Raw genomic sequence first — 24342 nt, 5'->3', positions numbered from 1 at the left:
GCTCATTCTATATAACAAAGGCAAGTGAAAACGCACAGGAATATAACCTTTATGAGCTAGCATTCGATAGGTTATTTTCTAGGAGCGTCCAGCTGTCTTGTCATAAGGTAGCTTTGAGAACAACGATGGACTGGAGTTCTGCTCTCTAATAGATTACAATTACCGTATCATCTATTTTAGAATAAAACGTTTATTGTGTATTCTATACTGCTTACGTAATATTTATGTTCACAGACCCTGTATTGTTATATCGACAGAAATGAGCGAACGAATCTTACCGTTTGAAGTTTTGCTTTGACATGTTTGCCAGCGGATTTTAACGTTAAGGCGCAGAAAACCTTGGTAAGAACATAAATCCTCATCTTCCTCTTCGTCTTGCTTTTTATTTCTTTCATTTTTCTTCCTCTTTACATGTGGTATCGCAAATTAATAGTCGAAAGAATTTCAAACATGATAATTTTCGAATCAAATATTCCACAGACCTAGGATTTATATGCAACGCCATGACTATCTTAATTCTTTAGGTCGAGCGAGTTGCAGCGAATAGTACCAAAATACTGATTATTACAAAATATTTGCGTAGACGCTTCTCTAAAATTGACGTCTTTTCTCAGAGAAAAAAAAAGCGATAAGAGGAGTAAAGTAAAAACGCAGGCTTCAGAGTTCAGAGTTAGTGGTACTGGGTGTTCCGACTTGCTTTCTTGACCTATAAGAGAAAACTGGTTACCGCCTGCTGAGAGCTTTCATTGGTTCCTGGCATTACCTCAGACGCGTCGTCGTTACACTGAAATTGTTTTATGCTGCAATAAAATGGCCAATATATAAGAAATAAGACTGAAAAATAATTTTTTTGTAAAAAAAAAATTCCAAAAAAATCGATGGCTCAGAAACCTATCACCTATGCAAAAGTAAAATATTTTTGTTTAAGGAAATGTCTTTTTACCAGACATGTTTCGGTTATTCTCTCTGCATGATTCATAAAGCAATGGACAAACAGAAAAAAAGAAAAAGAGTAAAAAGGAGATAAAGCGAAATTTTCTGTTAATAAATTCAAAGGCACAAGCAGACAGCAGGTGCTCATCCGCCAAAGTACGATGGTTATTTAGCAGTTACTAACAACATAGAAATGTAAAGCAATGGGAAAACATTAAAGAATGTCTTTGATGCCTTGTCTTGTAAAGCTTAGTAAATTTTACGAACGGAACCTTCGCTTTTCATTTTTGTTGTGGTAATTAATAATTTCCCCTTGCAATCACTCACAAATATCTTGAACATTCTCTGTTTCTATTAGTCTTCTGCCTATTTGCTCGTGGACTCTATATGGCCATCGTCCACATAGGTCTTTGGTATGGTATGAATAGCCACAAATTTGGCAATATTAGACGCGGAATGGTTACATGTGTCTTCTAATTACTTTTTCCCCCTCTTCGTTTCGTTTATCGGTAGTGCTATTATTTGAGATTATTGGATGGGTTCTATATTATTTCGGGTGAAATAACGGAAAAGCATAAATGAAAACTTAAAAAAAGATAATATTTTACGAGGGCCTAGAGAAATTTTATCTTCCTCCATAAAAAAAAATGCCTTGCTAGAAGACAGAACTATCAATGACCGTTAGAATCCAATTCATTTACACCTTGCTTCATGGAAAGGCGACGAGTTTAGTAAAACTGAAAATTATGGATGTAAATAAGGGGAGAAATTCTATACACAGAGAGCTTATGAGGTTGTTATATTGTATCATGACAATTAATAGCTTTGCTATATTAGCATTGCCCAATTATGATTACTCTGAAGATCAATAAACGTGTGAGTCAGCCTTTCAGTGATTATGCATGCATAAAAATGCGTCAATCACTTTTGCCTGGCTTTTCCAAACCTAAAAAAAATGTGGGCGTTACTATATCATGACAGGATATACCTGCATAATAATGGAAAATATAAGTAAAAGAGGAAAAATAAACAGAGATGTGGCCGCCAAAGAGGACTGAGGGAATGCTTCTCGAGGAAGCTTTGTCAGGGTCTTTTACTGATTCCGTGGATGTCCATAATAACATTCAGAGTACTAGGCTTCCTATTCTTGTTGATGAAAATAGCCACTAACCCCCCACCAAAAAAAAAGAAAAACTGCAACGAACAACAAGACTAAAATGGAATATTAAGTAACTTGTTCAAAACAAATCCTTCTGAGAACCGTGTCAGTTTCAAGTGAAACGCCTGCAAGAATACTGACGAAATGTGATGACGAAGTAATGAAAAGAAGAGACGTAACTGGTACATTTATATGGTCGCAACATTAAGACAAAGAATATCAGCTAGATTTACACGGTCCAATGAACGCCTTGTATCAAAGATCCGTGAGACGTACCAGCTTATTATTTACAATGGGGACTGTGCGGACGTATGTTAATCATGACATCATCCACCGACGTGGATCGAAGGTGTAATGACGCCTTGCTATGACTCTAGCACGAGAAAAATGGTATCACTGTATTGATTGTTATATAATTCGAATAAGTCTAATGCTTATTATGGCATCTTCATAAATACTGAGAATTACAAACATATATATATATATATATATATATATATATATATATATATATATATATATATATATATATATATATATATATATATATATATATATATATATATATATATAGTGTTGCTTTTTAATTAAGAAGACTTTCAAAATCAAAAGGTTTGATCATTAGCATGCACCTTTTACAAACTTATTCGCCGAGTCAAATAGTAAGATCTAGTTACGGACCAAAATACGAGAAAGTTTGCACATAAGTATAGAAATCATTTGGGTTTTCCATCGCTCACTCTAAACTGATCATGTACTCATATATAAATTTAAGTATTAACGTTATATTCAATACCAAAATAAAATATAGTAACATGTCAGTTTCGCAGTTTTGCAAAATTCAATTATGTAGGAAGATGTTTATAGCTAGCAGTCGTTACCTTAGCGGCTAGTAATTAAAAAGGAGATAGAAAACTTCTACGCGTCTGCAGTTTTTGCACAGGATGAGGCTGCAAGCCTCTTACCGAAGTCACTTTTTTAGCCGTCTGGACCAGAGAACGCTTTTACCTATGACACCGAAGCTGTCTACTTTGACATAAACGATAGAAAATAAAACTATCAATATTGAGTGCAGAGCGAAAACCACAAAATGTAAATCGGATACACAATGTTTAAGAAGAAAGGAAAGTCATCCACGAAAAATGTTTGCAAAATATTTGTTTGACCTTATGCTCTGCGAACCAGACGGGTACTCATCCATCAACTAGACGGACATCTCAGACTGGGAGAGCAAACATCCCATTGGTCACTGAATACCGTGGAATGTCGCAGCAATGACAAAGAATTGTGATTTTCAAAATAAGCTGAAAAGGCGTCTCTGCAAGACAGGAGGGGATTCTTCATATTCCATTGTTTTCTATCAACAGTTCCATTTCCAACCACAGCCATCAAATCTTGTTGAGTATCCATACACACCAACTTGAGTGCCACCTCAAGACAGACCACTAACTTATATTTGAATGATCACCCAGATTCTCAAGTATTAAAATGAATTTATACCTCATGGTTCCCGACTAGTAAGGGCAGTGTCACATGAACATGCTTCCCGGGATCTTCTAACATCTTGCCCCAAAACTTTGTACCATGTAGCAACGAACAGTATCCAAATTTGCGTATGTTCATGACAGCGTTGATACGCAAGCGAGAACTTAGCTTCATTTCTGCCACCAGTTGAGGCTACTTCGTAACGTTGGTTCATGAATAAAACAGTCCATTATGGACAACTAGCTCCAAAGTTTTCCGGCAAGATGTAGTGATACTAAAAAAACCTCCTTTTTTATACTGCATAGATTTGGACAGCTCCAAAAAAAAAAAAAAAAAAAAAAAAGCCGTTTCATGCTCTGAGTACCTGTTCACCTCTTGCTTAACCGTGAAAGTATTTGTTTATCAACACATGATTTAGTGGAGCCATAGCACCACTATAAACTATACATCGTACAACATTAAGTTTAGTAGTTGAAAATAAAACTGGTCTAATGCTCTGAATATAATCGAACAATCATAATACCTTGGATGTAACATACATGCCATAGTATTTACTTCCCTTTTCCAACGACTGGTGAATTCAGTGGAAATATATCTGAGTTTGAGCTCCTAGTCTGCAAACATGTTCTCATGCGAAACCCAACAAATCCTTACAGAGAGACTGACTGAATTATTTCAAGTTCTTCAGCGACGTGACATCAAAGATCACTGACGACGCCTTCCTCGGAGAAATTCCTTAGACTGCATGCGTGAAAGTTGCCTGAGAAAATATTATAGTGTGTCTGACTTTAAGCGGGATATAATGTCGTTTATTTCTGTTTAAAAATGAACACAGCCCCTTCAACGGAGAGATTTTAAAATTCATATGACCTCATGAGAGCATGGCATAAAATCTCAAGTGTTTAAGTAGGAAGACCTATCTGCGGCAGACCTCTTGAGTTATGATGAAAATATATTTTAATCAATGAACCTTATCGTTTGTTTGGCTTGTAAGGTATTCATTCATACTAGCAAGGTGAATTCTCAAGGTGCTTAACAATTCGTCGCTTCTTTTTGTGACTGAGTAGAATAAAAAATCTTTAAAACTAGTTCATGAAATACCAACAACTTGTAAAGTTCGTCTCATTTCTCTCTCATTCACATATTATTTTGCGTATTTCTTTCCCAAATTTCGTTAAAGGATGTCCACCTCCACGCGTTGTGGCTCCTGTCCAAGGGGCAGAATTGTACGGAAATTGTAAACTGGAAAGGTAATCGGAAATCTTCCATGTCTTTCATGTTTCTCAAGTTTACAGCATGTCTCAGTTTGAGAGGGACAAACTTCACCACATGGGGATTTATTGATTTATCGACGAAGTATATCATATTTCACATCGAAGGTCACTTACGACAGACTTCATGAATTATTTCATTCTTTTCTTTCCATAAAGTGGCTTGGCTAGGCCTCGGTCGCCTCCTATTTCTTGTTCTGACTTCTTAACAATTTGAAATAACTTTGAGCGATGAGCGAGTTCTTCTTATGTCTTACATTAAAAGAGAGAGAGAGAGAGAGAGAGAGAGAGAGAGAGAGAGAGAGAGAGAGAGAGAGAGAGAGAGAGAGAGAGAGAGAGAGAAACATCTACTAAATAGCAAATTTACTATAACAACAAAAGTTCTGAATCATACTCTGGGTGTTGCTTAATAAAATGAAATCCAGCTTTGACGTTGCTATAGTCAACATCGCTTCGGCAATTATTGTTTCCCAGTAAGGAATGAGCAATGTGTTTCGCTGTCATTCTGACAGCCAAGCCATAACATCAGAAATTCCTCCATATACTCGTAAGTTTTCAGTTTCCTATGATGCAATTACAACTGACGTTGATTTGTGTTCGAGTACCATTTACTTTTTGCTTTCATAGAAAAGCTAGTAAAACTGGCTTATATTAAACTTCTCTTTACCATGGGACAATTAGTTAGACAATATTGTCCGTCTACTATTGCAAATGCAATTGTGGGTGATTAATTAGAGCTGAAAATACATCTTTTAAGATACCAGAAAATTCGCGATCCCTTCTCAGCCTGCAATTAGCATAAAAAGTTGTATTACAAGCGCTGGCGCATTTTTCTAGATACAACGTTTCAAAAATGTACTTCTTTTCAGGACTTTCTGAGAGATCTAGAAACTTAGTTGTAAATTCGGTTAACTGTGAGACCTCCTTTCAACACTAGAAATTAATAATCAACCTGTAATGATGTAAACAATTAGCCACCCGTTTTTCTGTAAGACACCGTGTAATTACAGATTAATGAGTAGAATGAGATTTAATGAATGGGAAATAATACATCATAAGTGGGTCAAAATAACGTTGATGTACTCCCCATTCCACACAAACTCTAAAAAATCTGGGTATCAATTTGCTAATTAGTGGCTACCTTTCCTCCGTCGATTGTTCGCATGGGATTATTGTTTTTCTTTGCCTAAATTAAATATCCTTGCCTAATGCCAAGTATCGAATATTTTCTTAAATCGAATGACACCTAAAATTCATAAAGAGAAAATTGAAAATAAATTTTCAAAAACTGAAAATCGACCCCGAACACATCGCGATGTACAAATACGGTAGATGACTACAGAAAACTATTTCTCTGCCTATTACAAGAAATTATTATTTCTTAATCTAAGACCTTAAAACTCATTTAAATCAATCGTAAATCTATATTTTCTTACAAGTTACATGGAATCTAGTACACGGTTTGGTACTTACCCAAGTGGCGCGCCATTTTCATCTCGGCGGGATCCTTACAGACTAATTCATCGTCCCTCTTTGGCGGTTGACAGTCATGGCTTCAAATTTAGATCATGCTGGGCATCGTATTAACCTGCAAAGTCAAAATGATAACGTTTTATTGTTTGTAATCTGTAGGACTAGATTATGGAAGAGAGAGAGAGGGAGAGAGAGAGACAGAGAGAGAGAGAGTGAGAGAGAGAGCGTGTCTAGCTTAACATTGCTTTTTGCCATTTACCGATTTCATACTTCCGTATTTACAATGTGAAGATCGATTTTTTTTTTTTAAAGTGTAGACGTCACTTACAATGGCTTTACTACATTCTCCCTATCAGGGATACCGACCGCCCATGAGTATATCATTCCCATTATTAATGAAGATGATGATGATGATTATCACAATGTAAATAACAAATCCATTCATCAAACCTGCACCTCAGCTGTGACTTCCAGTCGAACGCAATAAAATGAATGATTCACTGCATTGATTTGATACTTATTTTTCTTTTTTTACTTTTTTCTCTCGGCTGCATGCAATGTTGAGTCTCTCGTGCATCACGCGTGTCACAATAATTAGTTATTTGCTCAACCCTGCTTTCTGAGCGGCCAGAGACCAAGTACAGAAAAGGTAAGGGTTATGGCACCCGCTGCGAAGGAATCTTCCCTTCGTCGTCATGACGGGTCAGGAATTGACATGCACTGCACGATTCTCTTTCAAGACATTTCATTGACAGTTTCTTAACTTTCTAATGTAAGTAATGCCAAAATCCAAGCAAAGCTATTGACAATAGATTGTTTCAACGTTAAACTTTCCTCCGAGGGTGATTAAGATGAACAAGATGTATATTAACTATTTTATGTGTCCCTTTCATATTGTTACTTGATACTCAAAATATCCATTGTCTTTTCATGGGCCTGTGAGCGACATGGTAAAATTGGAAAAAATTTTATAAAAATAGATTATATGAAAGTAGGGTACGTAGCACATGAAAATGTAATTATCTGGAAGTCCACAGGCAATTAATCAGATTTACGATTTTTTAACTTTGTCCTGTAGAATTACTTGATACGACCAGAATGTAACCCACATGCGACTACTTATTTTGCATGACACTGTTTTAAAAGTTTTTATATAATCCTTTACACTTGATTCATAGTGCACAACTGCAATGTTTTCTTCCTGTTATACCTTCCAGAACTTTTTACTGTTAATTTCCGTTTCAGCGCTGAATGACCTCATAGGTCCTAGCGCTTGGCCTTTGGCCTAAATTCTATATTCTGTTCTATTCTATTCTGTTCTTAGGACAACACAAAGATAGGTTCTCGTAGGTGGATTCAACTGTTTTATTCTACTGTTTGAAGATACTAGGCATAAGGTGATGGAATGTGGCCCATATTCTATGTCAAGCGCTAAGTAGTTGCTACAATATAGTGCGGTCAGGGGTGAACATTTCAAAGTACTGAATTTTGTTTATACATGATTGTCATATTTTGATGTGCTGACACACATTATATATATATATATATATATATATATATATATATATATATATATATATATATATATATATATATATATATATACATATATATATACATATACATATATATATATATATATATATATATATATATATATATATATATATATATATATATATATATATATATATAATATGTCAGCACACCAAAAGATGATAATCATGTACAAACAAAATTCAGTACTTTGAAATGTTCACCCCTGACCGCACTATATTGTAGCAACTACTTAGCGCTTTTTGTTGACATGGAATATGAGCCACATTCCATCAACTTATGTCTAGTACCTTTAAACAGTAGAATAAAACAGCTGAATACACCTATGAGAACCTACCTTTGTGTTGTCCTAAGAACAGAACAGAATAGAACAGAATATAGAATTTAGGCCAAAGGCCAAGCGCTGGGACCTATGAGGTCATTCAGCGCTGAAACGGAAATTAACAGTAAAAAGTTCTGAAAGGTATAACAGGAGGAAAACATTGCAGTTGTGCACTATGCATCAAGTGTTAGGAGAGGGTGGAAAGTAAGATTGAAGAAAGAGAATATGAACGGAAGTACAGTAAAAGGAATGAAATGGGTTGCAGCTAGGGGCAGAAGGGACGCTGCAAAGAACCCTAAGTAACGCCTACAGCGCACCGCATGAGGTGCACTGATGGCACTACCCTCCTACGGGGGTATTGTCCTAAATGATGAGTGTATAAATAATCTGGTGTTAACGGTTTTGCTCTTAAATATTAATCCAAAACCGAATGGGTGAGTAAATTCAGCTCTTTCATTATCTGAAAGCAGTCACCATTAGAAGTTGAAATAAACCTTTCTAGCCCCCATGGAATATTAAAAAGATACGAAATTCATCATAACTATGATTACAACACTAAATTATTTATATATGTATCTTGCTAACTATATATATATATATATATATATATATATATATATATATATATATATATATATATACATATATACATATATATATGTGTGTGTCCTTGTATTGATATGTACATACATATTGATACTTGTTTTGACATTGATATACTGTATATTATGTTTGTATGTTTATACATATACATAAATGCATGTATAAATGTTTTTTACCATACACCTTTTTCCCCATTTCTGGAGGGATAGCGACAGCCTTTTGTTTTCTCAGCAAATCTTTAGGAGTAAAGTTGCTAGCATAACGAAGTTTGTTTGACCCAGCATATGCTCTTACCCATATACAGCTGACTGGAATCGAATGGTAGGCAGTAATTTAGTAGCAAAACCCATGGTAGCAACTGCCAGCCAAGCACGCTACCACCCTGTCAAGGCATCCACTATATATATATATATATATATATATATATATATATATATATATATATATATATATATATATATATATTTATATATATACACAGTATATATATATGTGTGTGTGTATGTATATATACGCCATTTCTCTAACAAAAGAAGATTCAGTTCTCAGCAAGAACTTTGGGGTGACTTTCCTAGCCCCATGCCCTCCTCCGTGCTGGCTACCGCCCACCACAGTCGCCTAAGTATTAGCGAGCTGAATCAATGCTTAGCTTAATAGATTTTCAGGAAATTCATCTAAACCAATCAGTATTTTACCTAAGGTCTTAATATCCAGGTAATGAGAAGCTTCTTGCAAAATAGAGAATGTTGTAGTATGACTAAGACAATGAAAAAGAGGGAGTTAGAGAGGTTGCACAGTAAGAATGAGGAAAGGAAGCTTGAATAGAGGTATGGTAAATGGCTAAAAAGTGGGTGCAACTAGGGGCCGGAGAGACACTGCAAACACCCATTCGTAATGCCTATAGGGCTATGGCGCTCGCTTTACCAGTATGCAAACATGGATTAGACTTGAGGCGTTCTATTTATTCTAGGCTTAGGTCACTGATTCAACAGGGAGGGCAGGAAGGGCAAATAAAACATTCATTGGTGGAATAAGGATATGAGAGGTTTAGTGATTAAAAAAAATATTTTTTTGATGGACAACTACCTGACAAAAGTGATCACGTGCAGGCATACAAGAGGATGGATAAGGCTTCAAGGAAATGCGAGAGATCGAGAGAAGTCAGGTAGCTGAAATTAAAGAATAAAGGAGTGCATATGATTCGGTAACTTAGTAAGAATAGTCAGTTGCTATATAGGGTAGCAAATGCACAAAGAAAAGTTAATGAACAATGGAGCTCAGAATGAAAATGAATGCATTCCTGGGAGTTCCAGTGTATCATGGTTCAAGTGTAATTGAGCGGCCGATCTGAGTGTGTAGGTGTGTCAGGATGAGGTAAAGTTCCAAATGATGGATTAGGGGATATGTTTCTTTGTGTCAGGTTGAATGTGACAAAGGAGACTAAAACTTATAGGGGCATAACATCACCGAGAGTACAAGGAAAGGTTTCTGGTGGGATTTTGATTAATAATTAGGAAATGACATGGGTTCAGACAAAGGGAAAGGCACGTGAATCTAGTATTTCTAATGAAACATTCAAGAAAGACGTTAAAGAGCAACTGAAAAAAGCTGTATGTGATATGCAAGGAACTAGATAACCTTATGACAGAATCTTATAGCGATGCTATGAAGTCTGGCATATGGTATCAAAGATTGTTGAACCAACTCTTCTTTACTGAAATGGAGTGTGGTTGGTGAATAAAGATTTTAAAAAATCAATTTATTGACACGAATTGTTTTTTGTTCTGTATTTGTGAAAGGAAAATTGAAAGGATGAGAAATGTGGGGGTCCGAAGAATTGGTAAAAAGGTAACATACTGTAAGTGATATTTCGGTAAAAGGGTGACATAAGTGATATTTTATGTTTTTTTTTAAATGGTGGAAGCCATACAGAAATAATGTTCGACAGCATGCTGGTGAAGCGTGTATATTTTAGAGGTAAGAAGGAGATGAGGACCTAGAAAGCACTGGATATCTGGGACAAAAGAGGTACTGGAGAGGAATGGCCTTACTATCCAGGTAGAGAAAGAATGGCTGGCAGACAAGTGATCAGCGTATTGTGTGTGTGTGTGTGTGTGTGAGGGGCTTGACGTCTACTGAGAAGTTCTCCCGGTAGGTGTATGAAGCAGCTGATACGTGGAAATTTTCTGCACAGAGAGTCTTTGCATGATTTTGTTACTGAAATGTGAAAAAGGTAATGATCGTGGCCTTGTTTGTCTCTGAAGCCACACCCTGCTAGGGGAACGCTGAATGTTGAATATATATCCATACACACACATACACACACAAATATATATGTGTGTGTGTGTGTGTAAATCCTATGGCGTGTTCAGAATTTACCAACCTCGCCCCGACAGCATTTGACCGGAAATTGATCAGATGAAGGAAAGACTTGGATCCGTTTCCCGAAAAAAAATCCCCTGAGCTTCTGTTGACTTGTATGGTGAATTATGTACCCGGTGTTCAACGACTGGTGGACTGCAGCCATGATGAAGGAAGTTTTGCGTCTGAGTTATTACAAACTTTATCAATTAATGTTAAGTTTCTTAAAGCACAGCGTTTACTTAGTGTAACACCCCGCTCAAATGTTGTAATAGCAGATTGTAATGAAACGCTGTCATTTCTTTTATCTTTTAGCGAAACAAAAAGAAAAAAAGAGAGGAAAACTGTAAATGCACCGTCTCTTTCCGTTATCGGCTATTCACGCTCTTACACTTCGTAAGTGTTTGCATGCCAACATGTGCATATAAAAAAGGTAAATTCGATCATTGTAATCATGATTATTACATACCCATAATGTACCACGGCTTTTAAAAGGAATTCTGGTGACATTCTTGCTACACGGCCACTCTAAGTAATTAGGCTAGTGGCACATTTAAGTTACTCAAACACCTATGTAATCGAGACACTGCAAACACAGCGACGTCGGATATCACGTGGCGGCTGCCCCTGTTACTCTCAGAAGTGCTCAGTTCGCTCGTTAACTGGCTTCTGCCAGCCGTGGCAGCTGCGGAATAACTCCCACCCCGCTAAAGACCGGAAGCTCTAAGTAGTTTTGGACATCGCTTAAATATACGCTAAGTAAGGTGGTAAGCGATATTTGCTCATACTGCTTCAGTAGCATGATAAACAAGCATGTAAAAAAAATCGCTTAATAGCGTTCATGTACAACCAAAGGTCTAATGTCTCTTGGCAGTGTTTCTTGCTCGTAGTAACCTACCGCATAGCTGTTGGTTGTCGTATTAGCGTAATTTAGTAATGTAGACCTAAGCTTAAGTGAATAGAAGATTAATGGTTTTACGGAGATTAACTTAAGCAAATATAGTTGCGAAACAGTTGCAAATTTTGGCAAGTGTAGGTTTTGTTTTTTGTAAAAGAAGCTTTTTATGTTATCGCAAAAACTCGAGGTACTGGTAATTTTCAGATTATCGCGTTCTAGTAACGTATAGCGGTAGGTGCAAAACAGTCTTATTAATTCTGTTTTTATTGCGGTAAGTCATATCGTAAAGTATGCCTATTATTCACTATTATTTGTGTATGTGTGTGAGGCAACGATTATATTTGATCGTAAATGTGAAATAAACTGGGTGGTCAGGCTTCAGGCTTCAACAAAATCAAATTCAAAGAAGTCTTCAAGAAGGTAACGATAAAGTCAAGAAAAATATATAACGGTATGAAACCTAGGTGATAGGTGGAAGCATGCTCGTTCCTCCACTGAAATTGCACTCGTTACCGAAGTCACAAACAGTCCTAGTACTCTTTAGTAACTTAAAAGACTGTGAGAGTCTCGTTATGTTCAGCTATCTTTTATTTTTGCATTTTTATTACTGCAATGCACATAAGATGGGCTTTAGGCCTTCGACCATTCTTCAGATTTGGTGTTTTTGTTTAGCTTGACATGACTTGTGACCTTTTACTGCCATGAATTTTATAATAAAATGAAATTTTCTTAATAAAAAATTAAGTTATAATTTTGTCTTTAAGCCATATAAAAATTTATAAAAAATTTTTCATGATAATAAGCGTAAGGACAGGAAAGTAACCTTAACATCAAGCTGGTTTTATAGATATTCTATATATGTATATATATGTGTGTGTACATGTACACTGATTAAAACGCTAAAGGCAAACACATAAGACGGAAAAATTGGGTATAATTTGGTAGAGAAACTTTGAAACATACTAATTACCCATACATTTAATTTATTCATTTATTTCAGATGCGAACTACCCAAAACATTTGCAGCCAGGGAAAGTAAGCTTTCTTCACGGAACTTCCTCCCCAGTGAGTCATCAGCAGTAAATCGGCTGTGCCAGGTATGAACATTTCGTATGTGGGTATTCCAAAGGGTCAGTGAATGAACATAAGAAATAAACAGTTACGAGGTAAAAGCTTGTGTCTGTACACAATTGTGCGTTTCGCGTTATGCGTACATACATACATACACGTAATAGCGGAAACCGTTCCTTGGAATAAAAAGATATAAATATAAATAAATACATTTTTTACGAAATGATGGCAAAGTTATTGGAATTCTGAGACTTAGATGAACATTAAAACTTTCTACGTTTCTTTGGGGAACTAGTATTTGAATCATTGTACTGGCCTTTAAGCCTTTTGTATCTAAGCAACCTATAGCCTTAGCTTGGTCTTTGTTCGTCATAAATTCGTATTATTCAGTTGCTTTCAGAGTGCATTTTCCCGAAAATCACTCTTTTACGTTATTCTCCAACTCTCTTCATGCAAAGTATCAACATCAAACGTCACACATTCATGTTCACGAACTATTAAGCTATTGAAATGTACATGGATGTGAATGAAAGGCGGTCGAAGAGGTGTGAATGATCCTTTTAAGAAAGTAATCCTCGTGTCATCTGCGAAGCTTACTTTCGTGGATAAAAACATTTGCAAGCACATACTCACAATTATATATATATATACATATATATATATATATATATATATATATATATATATATATATATATATGTATATATATATATATATATTGATATTGTGAGTATGGGCTTGCAAATGTTTTTATGCACGAATATAAAAGTTCCCCCAGATGACACGAGGATTACTTTCTTAAAGGAATCATTCAAACCTCTTCGACCGCCTTTCACCATGAGGCGCAATCACTGAGGTGGGCCGGTGCGGCGGAGTGGGAAAGCAATCGACTCAAGTACGCTAGGTCCGGGAGCACTCGCGGTCTATCATCCTCAAATTGACCTACCTGAAAATTGGTTTCAGCTTCTGGTGGGGTTAAGCAACTTTACCTTGAAAGACTTGCTATAAAACCCTGAGACTGCATTTTTCTGGCACTACTCCCTTCAAAGAGGAAATTGGATTATGATATAACAAATATATATTATATACAATATATATATCGTTAGCCAATGATCAACCCCACATAGACCGATGAGAACAGGTAGAGCAAAAGCAAGGAATGTAAATTTGAACTTAAGAGGTAGTGGAGGAGGCTGAGAATGGGAAGTGTGACTAGTAGATATTTGCGGGTATTGCTGACTGATGATGAATAAGTCACGATGCTGATGAATAAGTCTGCAAGTTTTAGCAAGAGAAATTTTTTTCCTGGATTTTAGCAATTTTTCTACGATGAATGAGAGCCCAAAAATTAAATGATAAAAATTAGTATTGCTGGGGAAGAATGGTGCTAGCACATTCGTATCAACATTTAGGAAAAAATATTCCAGGAGATGGTATGATGAGCTCATAATAAGGAAATGGGTGAATTAGAGACCAGAGTAAAAAGTTACATTTCTAAAAAATCAGCGGGAGATACGTAGTAGTTAAGGAATTAGCGTTCAGTGGTGTTATAGTTTAACTGTTGAGTGAATTTCCTTTACGGAAGCCAAGTATAGTTTCTAATGAGCATGGAAGATGCTCTCGAAATGCATTGCCTGCAGAGGATGATTTTAACAAGAAGGGTTACGATGATGAGAAAGGTGGATGTGCGAAAAGTAAGTTTAAAATAATTTTTTAAAATTAGCCGAGGGATTTTCATGGTCACGTAGAGAACATGTAATTTGGAAGTTGTGACAGGAGAGGGGAAAAAAGATTTCTCGGAAATGCTGGGATGTCAATGTAACAGACCTATTAGATCAAAGGATTGAAATAAGCTTGCGATTGCATGCATGGAATAGGCGACTGATGTTTTATATCTGCTATGTGAACTACGTGCGTTTTATGAAACGGCTATAAATCTCTGGAATTTTTTCAAAGGGTCTTCATTCTTAATTCAGCAATTAAAGAGATAGATGGGGCAGGACCGAAGTTTCGACGTTTTTAGTTTCATTATAATTTTTGTGTAAAACTTTTGCTGTATTTATAAAGGTAAAGCATTAGGTATAAGAACAATATATTCCCTGTATAGTAATACAAAAATGCGCGTTTTCTGGTGAAAACATAAATTAACTACGTAAATTAAATTAGCATCGTTTAACCCATCAGTCATCACAAAATTTCACAGCCGTCAAATATCACTCGAGGTATTTAGCGGATTGCGTGTCCCACGATGATTCATGACATGATTTTTCTGAATTCATATTTTACATTGCCATAAATGACTTAAACAAGAGTAAAAGGTACACAAGTTAATATTTCTTAGTTTTTTCTCCTCGTGTAACTGTTGTAGGATAAATTGTTTATTTTTTGCACGTGCCCCTGACATGCATGAACACATTCATAACAAACAAACATAGGTTGTCATAGATGCCTTACATGTACGCAAGTTCCTACAACAAAAATCCCAAACCGGCAAAAGTGTCCACAACATGATTAACTTCTGACAAAAAAAGTAAGCCGCGATTATGAAAACGCTACACAATTTTGAAGAATGATTGGCGCAATTGCTTGGAAAAATTCGTGTGAACTTTTTTTTAAGTCTTGCGATGCTCGTCCACTAGCTCGTTGATTATTGAGTAATTTTTAAGGGTCTATCGTGTCTAGTTTCACTAATGATTTATTGATTTAAAAATCCGTGGACATCATAAAATTTAAAGATTATACTTTATGGCCCCTTTGGAGCTAATATCATTGACTTCGTCAGGCTATTGGAGATAATTATGTGAATGTAAGTGCACTATGACTTCATGATATATTATTCTAAAAGCCTTTTACTTATAATCATTTATGCAAATACATTGTCTTCAGTTGACACTGTTGAAACTACAGTTGCTTATGAGTAGTCTCTAAAAGAACGTTGAGATTTTTTTTTTTTTTATAAATGCCCGTGCCTTCTATTAGAAAAAGCAGGGTTTGCAAAAATCTGCGATTTCGAAGGTGGCGTTATAATATTAGCATTTTCACTGTTATATCGTTGTTCATTCTAGGACCGCATAATATACCGTAGGATTTCTTACTTATTTGTGTTGCCTTTGACAAGTGAATATGATTTACTTTATATCGTTGTTCATTTATTGCTGACCAATAACACTGAGGCTGCTTCGTTTACTTTGTGTGCAAGCGTGTACGTTCGTGTGTGTGTGTGTATTCTTGTGTGTTAGAGAGATAGAGAACAGCCAAAATTAGTACCCTTATGTTTACCCGTCGCTGTGCGTGTTTGTGAGCGTGTGTGAAAATGAACTGGAGAATCAACCAAGCACCCTTATGAAGTTGAAACCTCTGTTGAAACAAAAAAGACCTTTTTATAGGATTTAGAGATAGGAGAAGCAAGAGAAAGAAACCCATAGATTAAATAAGCGGTTCCAGTTCCTTATGAACTGTTTTATCTTTTAATTCTCAGAAGAAACCTGCTACCCCTGCCATACTTTCACCTAAAATAAATCACAAAGAGTTTTATAAAATAGTCTATGAACTTTGAATTATGCTAGAAAAAATATTCTTCACATTAAACCTTCTTCAGATTTTTCTTATTCAAAATAAACTTATAGGTTCCCCTGGTTAATTCACATAGCTCCAGATATACTCATAATTTAGTTCCGCTACCCAAGAGAAATCAGTGAGAAGGAGCGGTAGCAACCCAGCTACTGAGAACTTAGTTAAGTATATCTAAGACCTAAGCAGTACTACTGCAGAAACTGCAGAATTAACAGGCAAAAATCATTCTGAGTTCAATGCGAAGATGAAGGAAGGTTGCTCTCTGTAGGAACGTGTTTATATGAACGGAATTACTAAGTTTTGCATCGCGTAGGAGCAATGACTGAAGGTACTTGATGACAAAATGAGCCACCTCAAGGCAGAGAGAAGAATTTGTATGTACATTATGAGATTCCATAAGCAATGAGAACAGTTAATAACCCCTGTTATGTTGGAGAGATTTCATAGTTCAGACTGACAAATCTGCTACTAAAAAGTAAACTTTTCGTTGGGATGTCAGTAATTCTAGTACGTGTCGAAGTTATATCAAAGCTTTATATTAGCCTTGCCTATCCCTGTTTGGAATATTGCTCACGTCATCATCTTGAGCCTCCCTCTTTGACAAAACTGAGCCAGAGGCAATCAACCAGTCTAATTACTGAACCAGCCGTTATTATGACTTTCTCTGTCTCTTGTCTGCTGGCGCTATTTCGGCCGATGTTCTCCTGAGTTCAGGGAGAGGCCAGTGTCCTCACCGGCGCGGCGTCCTCTACCAACAGCGCCCCACCTTCAGGCCTCCTGTGTAATTTTCTTCTTGCTTCCGTTTCTTTGGTTTATAGTTTTCCTCCCTTTATAATGCGATTATATCGTTTCCTTGAAGATTAAACAATTATCATCTGACCATTATTTATTATACATTAGGTCCCGGCTACTGAAAGGCACCTGTTTGCCCATCTTTGTTTCTTATTTCAACAAGAAACGTACGGAGCCCTTCAATCGAAGTAATTACTAAAATGCTCATTTTTTAAAATTACTAAATGTGTGTGAAGTTTTTTATGAGTTTTACACTTTCAACCTGTCTTAAAGACAAATTTTAAACAGTATTAAGACTGAGTACCTTGACAGCATTGGACGTTCATAACTGTTTGGTATAAAAGCCACCATAATTTATCCCATTCATCCATCGCTTTATAAACTGAAGGTATGTGTTTATTTGTAGTATAATAGAATATACTGTACATACTCAGTTCGTCTTTGATGTGGTTGTCGGTTTGAATTTCAATGGTCCTTGTGAATTAATTGCCACTAAGAGAACGGTTTACATGTAAGCGTCTTAGAATGTGAGTCCGAATGTGTATACACACACTCACCCCATCAACACACACACGCATATATATATATATATATATATATATATATATATATATATATATATATATATGTTATATATATATATATATATATATATATATATATATATATATTGTTCAGCATTTTATTGAGTTGTAGGTTAAATATTCACAGATATACTGTATATATGTGAGCAGTTTGTAAATTTTCCTTGAGGAGAAAATTCATAATTCGTTAATACTGATGAATATTAAAGTTAGTATGAAAAGGAATTGTCTGTTACTTAAGAGAAAGAAAAATAGTATAGGGAAACTAGTTCATTTATGATGGTATATTTATTTTATATCATACACACACACACACACATTATATATATATATATATATATATATATATATATATATATATATATATATACACACAGTATAGGCTATATATATATATATATATATATATATATATATATATATATATATATATATATATATATGTATATATATATATATATATAATATGTGTGTGTGTGTGTGTGTGTATAATTCTGATATGAGGAAAACAAATTTATGGAAAACCATTCGTTCTCATCTAATACATAAAATTCTCGACATTGTGTGCATTGCTTAGTGACAATAAGTAAATCATCTGTTCTATATGTTCAAAAACTTTGCCTTTCGTCCCCAGTAGAGAACCAAGTACGCTCAATTTTTCTCGGATACCGAGAAATTTCTAGTGCACCGGAGTTGCAAGAAGGAGCTTGCCAGTACAGTGAGATCCGATTAAAGAAACATTGTAGCTATAATGTGCAATGAAATATTAATGAGTTGGCGTCTCAGCACTGAACTTATCTAAATACTCTGTTCGGCAGCCGTTTAATTGCCAGGTACGATTGTTATATGCCGATTGAACAAAGTATAGTTTTGTTCAGGAATCTGTGGCCTTCTAAGTATGACGTGCAACAGACCTTTCGATTAACCTGGCAGTTTTTATAAGCACTAAAGCTAACTTGAGGGTAGATAACGTTGATACAAGCTTCCCAAACGTTTTTAACCAACAAGAACCAAATTCTATTCGAACATTAATGGTAAATCTTTCCCTTCAAAATTGAGCTGTGGAGAAATTTTGAGGGATCAGTTATTAAGGTGCAATGCAAAGGAAGAAATGAATAGATAGACGAATTATTTTCAGGATTTAGTGATAAATTCTAGGTCCAGTTTTGTTAATAGAGGAATTTCACGTGTGAAAATAAACAAGGCGTTGAAAAAGTAGACGCATAGTCGATTTATTTCTCACAATTAAATTTTGAGAATGGGTAATTGCAAGCGCATTCATAGCGGCTTATAGTATTGTATGAAATCACTCGTTTGCCTGTTAAGTAACTCCAGTCAATTGAAAGATTATCTGATTTCGAGTGATAAATAGAGACGACAGATCAATGTAACGATTTACGGTATTTATGGGTTATTGCTATTTATAAATTATAGTTCAAAATCACCCTCCGTTCAGATGTGTCTTCTTAATGTACGATTTTGTATCTCACTAAGCTAATTAATGAGATATTGGAAACATGCATAACCTCACTGAATCATTCTTTGGCGAATACTAAATTGTTTAAGGTTCCCAGGTCCCGAAATCATTACCTACCACAAGTATATCAAAAGATTTTGTGTCGCTATAAAGCTTACTCTTAAAATCCAAACTTCAGCAACAAAAACGGATATTAGATCTCAGGTAATCTTTTCATCATGGAATACCAAAAGGCTACTTAGGCGGTGGATGCGTCCAAAGGCGTCAATAAGGTTACCAAAACAGAAGGCGGAAAGGGGAGCAGGAGGGGACGATGACTTGAAAGGTGAAAAATGACAATAACGCCGTAGGGGAGAGATGATGAGGATGAACGGGGAGGACAACAAAGACAAAAAAAATAGAAAAGATCGCGAGAACGACAGAGGCAGATCAGTAGAAGAATAATTGAAAGACGTCTTTAACGAGAAAGGGGAAAGAAGGCAATAACGAATAAAGGGTATGACGACGATGAAGGGAGAGCGAACAGATTAGAATTGGAGTATAAAATTTAGGTAAAAATGCCAAGCGCTGAGACCTATGAGGTCATTCAGCGCTGAGAATAATGTTGAAACAATTGTTAGGGTAGGGTGGAAAGTAAGATGGAAGAAAGAGAATATGAACGAAGGTATAGTAATAGTGAAAGGGTTGCAGCCAGGGGCCGAAGGGACGCTGCAAAGAGCCGTAAATAATGCCTGCAGCGCACCGTGTGAGGTGCACTGACGGCACTAAGGGCGAAAAGATGACGGCCAAAAAAGAAGAGACCGCAGCGATGAAGGTGAAGGCGAAAAGAGTCGAAAACAGCCATGACGAAATGGGGGGAAAACGACGTTATTAAAAAAGGGAAAATACGAAGACTGCGAAATGTAAGAAAGACTCCTATGACGAAAAGGGAAGAGAGTTGTTTTAAGAGCCGGCGGCCATGATAGTCCCAGTCTGACCATCGGATATCAATATTTAGGGGAATGAAACAACGTGGATAAGTACTCACGAATGGTCTGGCTTAGGTTTGGAAATACGCTCGTGAGATACAGATTTTTTTGATTGGCCTCCTTAAATGATTAAAATTCTTTCTCTATCTCTTTCTTATATATATATATATATATATATATATATATATATATATATATATATATATATATATATATATATAATTATATATACACATATACATGTGTGTATATATTATATCTATACATTCATACATACATACATACATACATATATATATATACATATATGTATATATAATGTATGTATACAACACTGAAGCATTTCCCACTAGTAGGGGGCTGACTCCAGAAAAGAACACGAAACGTTGCGTATATATTGAAAATATATTTTCACGGTGTCAGTTATGCTTTCACTAGGAAATTACAAATATATCGGCGGTACTGTATTTTGACTGATTAAGATTAATCCAGCATTTTCTGAGCACACTACATGTATATATATATATATATATATATATATATATATATATATATATATATATATATATATATATATATATATATATATATATATATATATATATATATATATATATATATATATATATATATTATATATATATATATATATATATATATATATATATATATATATATATATATATATATATATATCATTTCCGATCACCCAACTTAATATCCTTGTGGAAATAGTTCAATTACTTTACGGACGAGTAACAGCTAATACAGGTTATTGATCGTGTGTTTCCCTTTCTTAGCTCTCTCTCTCTCTCTCTCTCTCTCTCTCTCTCTCATCATTATTAGCTCCCCAGTAGTTATTATGTTTCCTATCGCTAGAAATACTTCGGAATAATTGTTAAATAAAGAAATCTTCAAAATTTTATCTTCATGAACTCAAGCAAATTATCGCGAACAGAAAATGAATGAAGCTTTCTCTCGTTCCTGAGTTGCAACGAACATTTCTGTTCCAAATATCAAGGTTTTGACTCGCGTTGAAAGTTCTAACTATTTTTTTTATAGACACCTCTTCAAACTTAATGGAATTACATTATCACTGCGATTACTGTCATTTTTCTACGCATTTCAATTTGTTATGCTTCTTCAGAAATGTTTTTAACGTCTACGAAACTTTGATATCAAAAGCAATTAATATGTATTAGCGCTTTTCTTTCCATAGCGGGCTGTTAATTTTTAGGGACTTTTAAACTGAAAAGAAACCACGTGATGTTTTCATTTCTTAGATGTATGAATCCTTGTTATATTTGATATATGAATCATGTTATCATTATATGATCATGTTTTGAGACAATTTCGGGGTGTACTTATATTTTGTTGCTTCGTTTGAGGACTTGACATTTCTCAGTTATTGCAGCAAATGTTGTCAAATGCGAGTGCTTGTTTATCTATTCGTGACCCAAATAAAACTTTACAAATCTTTCCAAATATAGATGTGGACTACAGCTAAGTTCATTTTGTTGTATAATCTTTAAAAAAAAATATGACCCATTTAATGAGGTCATACTATTTAAATGAATGAAAATACTGAAAAAGAGACAGAGAAAAAGAAATTAAATGAGAACAGATACTTTGTCATGCATAAACCCTTATCTTTTAGTCAGGTCTCGAGAAACTGATATCTACCATCACAACGAATCACAACCATCGCTTACAGGCACACAAATCTTAGTCGGAACACACCTTGTGGGAACCAAAGTTTGCGCCAACGTTCATTTCCTGTTGTCGGAGTCCAAGAAACTTCTGAATGTATTAGGGAATTAGCCAAGTTCTCTCTTCACACTCGGAACACAGAAACAATTTAACACAAGTCCAACATTCACTAAAGATACGTCCGGTTCGTTTTGTAACGGTCTCTGGCCTCCTCCAGCCCTGGGCTTCACACCTGGTTAAACACGGCGGAGGGTATAGTCCCAGTCGCGTGGCTCCTGCACACCCGACTGCCGTCCGTCCGAGGGGATTCAGTAGAAGAGGCCCAATAATTCCCCTCTGTTGCTCGATGACAATAATGATTCTCGGCTGAGAATTCCCGTTTTCTGTGGAAAATGCCGCAACTCTCTCCGACACTTGGCTCTTCAGTTCCGGTTATTTTTTTTTTTTTTTTCACTGATTAGTTGCATGACACCACGCCCCTTACCCTATTGCATACTAATTTTCGAATTTAACTCTTGTTTTTCTGACACTGGATTGGATTTCCCATAAATTCCCCTAACCAACAGTTGTTGGGCATGAAGGTGGCTGATTTTACGGTCATGAGTTGGAAGGGCAATTTCTCTTATCAAATTAACCCCCTTCCATGACCTATATTATTAGGCATGGATGAAAGTCAGGATTCACTTTTGAGGGAATTTTACTTCATAACGCTTTAAATTACACGGGATGAATTGGTTCGGGTTTCTTAAAAGACGAATAGTCTCTGTCCGGAAACTTTTAAAGTAAGAGTTACAAAGACATTTCTTTTTCAAAGCAGGTCACAACTAATCTTGCAACAGTGACCCAGTTTTGGTCCAGGGATGACGCCAGTACCGTTGTAACTAGCACGCCGGTGACATTCATTGTAAACATACCAACGCGCTGACCTAATATCTAAAGAAAAAAGTTAATATGATCACCCTTTTATGACCTTTGTAGTTGTATGTTCGCAAGTGCCCCTCCGATAAATAAAGCTCATTGTACAGGTGTTATCTTTTGACCTCCGTGATGATCTTCGCTTCTGTATTTATGTGAACCATTCTGGATATTATTTCGACCCTGATTTTTGGTGCTGTTTAGGCCCCACTCTCTCTGTCTACCTGTCTCTCGTCGTGATTTAATCCCAAGTTTAGTTGAGTTTAGAAAGTTTATAAATCTTTCTGTGGTTTGAGACCTTAATCGTCCAAATGCCGAATGCTAGACTAGGCCACGCACAACATGAAAGTTTTTTGAAAATAGCAATTAAGCCATGAAAATTTTGTAGGAAACTACAACTGTTAATTCCTTAAAAATATGTATGCTAATTACTTTACCTTCAAATACAGTATCATTTAGGGTCTTCCATTTATTTAAGGCATTTCAACAAGCGATATTATTAGTAGTAAGATTAGATATATAATTGTAAAGCTACTGAACATGCATTTATTGCCCAATGAACCACTGGCTCAGGTCAATTACCTTACGGATGTAATTCTTTACCATATGGTCATTCGTAATAACTTATTATTTATTCCCGTAATTTATTCTTTATAAGTAACCAAGTCGCTATATATATATATATATTATCCAGTCTTATAACTCCAGGGCAGTTAGAAATATTATATATTATTGTAATTATATATATATAGTCACAAACGTCTTTATATTTGTTGTGATTTTGCCTTCGATTTTCGCTTGTCATTTAAAGAAAATGATTTTATATCTCAATTGAATTACCATTTCTTAGAACTACTAGTTGTTTTGATATTGTCACAAATATTCCCATGCTTTCCCCAGGCCCAGTTTGTAATTATGCAGGTGTCTAACGAGAAATATATATATATATATAGTCATTACTGACCTGACCTGACCCTATTAATCATCCAAAGGTGACATTTTTACCAGTTTGTTTGCAAATAGGGCCCCTTTTGAGTTTTTCTTTGTTACCAAAATTATTTTATATCTCAGTCATGAATTAATGCATTTCTGAGTTCCCCCTAGTTGTTTTGACCTGTTGCCATCAAGGGTCACCATTTTTCCCCTGACCCAGCACCTGCAGCTCCTACTGACAGGTGTCTCGACTCTCC

The 24342-nt window shown here is 35.6% G+C and overlaps 2 protein-coding genes across 2 annotated transcripts in view; one reads left to right on the top strand and one right to left on the bottom strand.

Annotated features, from left to right (window-relative positions):
- Positions 1 to 22925, bottom strand: part of LOC136833452 (cadherin-86C-like) — a 207697-nt gene extending 184772 nt beyond the window's left edge. Inside the window, exons 1-2 of the mRNA XM_067095631.1 lie at positions 22268 to 22925; positions 6322 to 6436 (exon numbers count right to left, since the gene is read on the bottom strand). The gene's annotated coding sequence lies outside the window, so the exon portion shown is untranslated. The remainder of the gene's footprint in view (positions 1 to 6321; positions 6437 to 22267) is intronic.
- LOC136833451 (uncharacterized transmembrane protein DDB_G0289901-like) overlaps positions 1 to 24342 on the top strand; it is a 218882-nt gene that overhangs the window by 127300 nt on the left and 67240 nt on the right. The window contains exon 3 of the mRNA XM_067095629.1: positions 13063 to 13159. Coding sequence (XP_066951730.1) covers positions 13063 to 13159 — 97 coding nt within the window. The remainder of the gene's footprint in view (positions 1 to 13062; positions 13160 to 24342) is intronic.

Source organism: Macrobrachium rosenbergii, chromosome 51 (assembly GCF_040412425.1).
Source record: "Macrobrachium rosenbergii isolate ZJJX-2024 chromosome 51, ASM4041242v1, whole genome shotgun sequence".
Taxonomy (NCBI): Eukaryota; Metazoa; Arthropoda; class Malacostraca; order Decapoda; family Palaemonidae; genus Macrobrachium; species Macrobrachium rosenbergii.
Note: the sequence above shows the minus strand (reverse complement) of the source record. Positions and strands in the feature narration are given on the sequence as shown.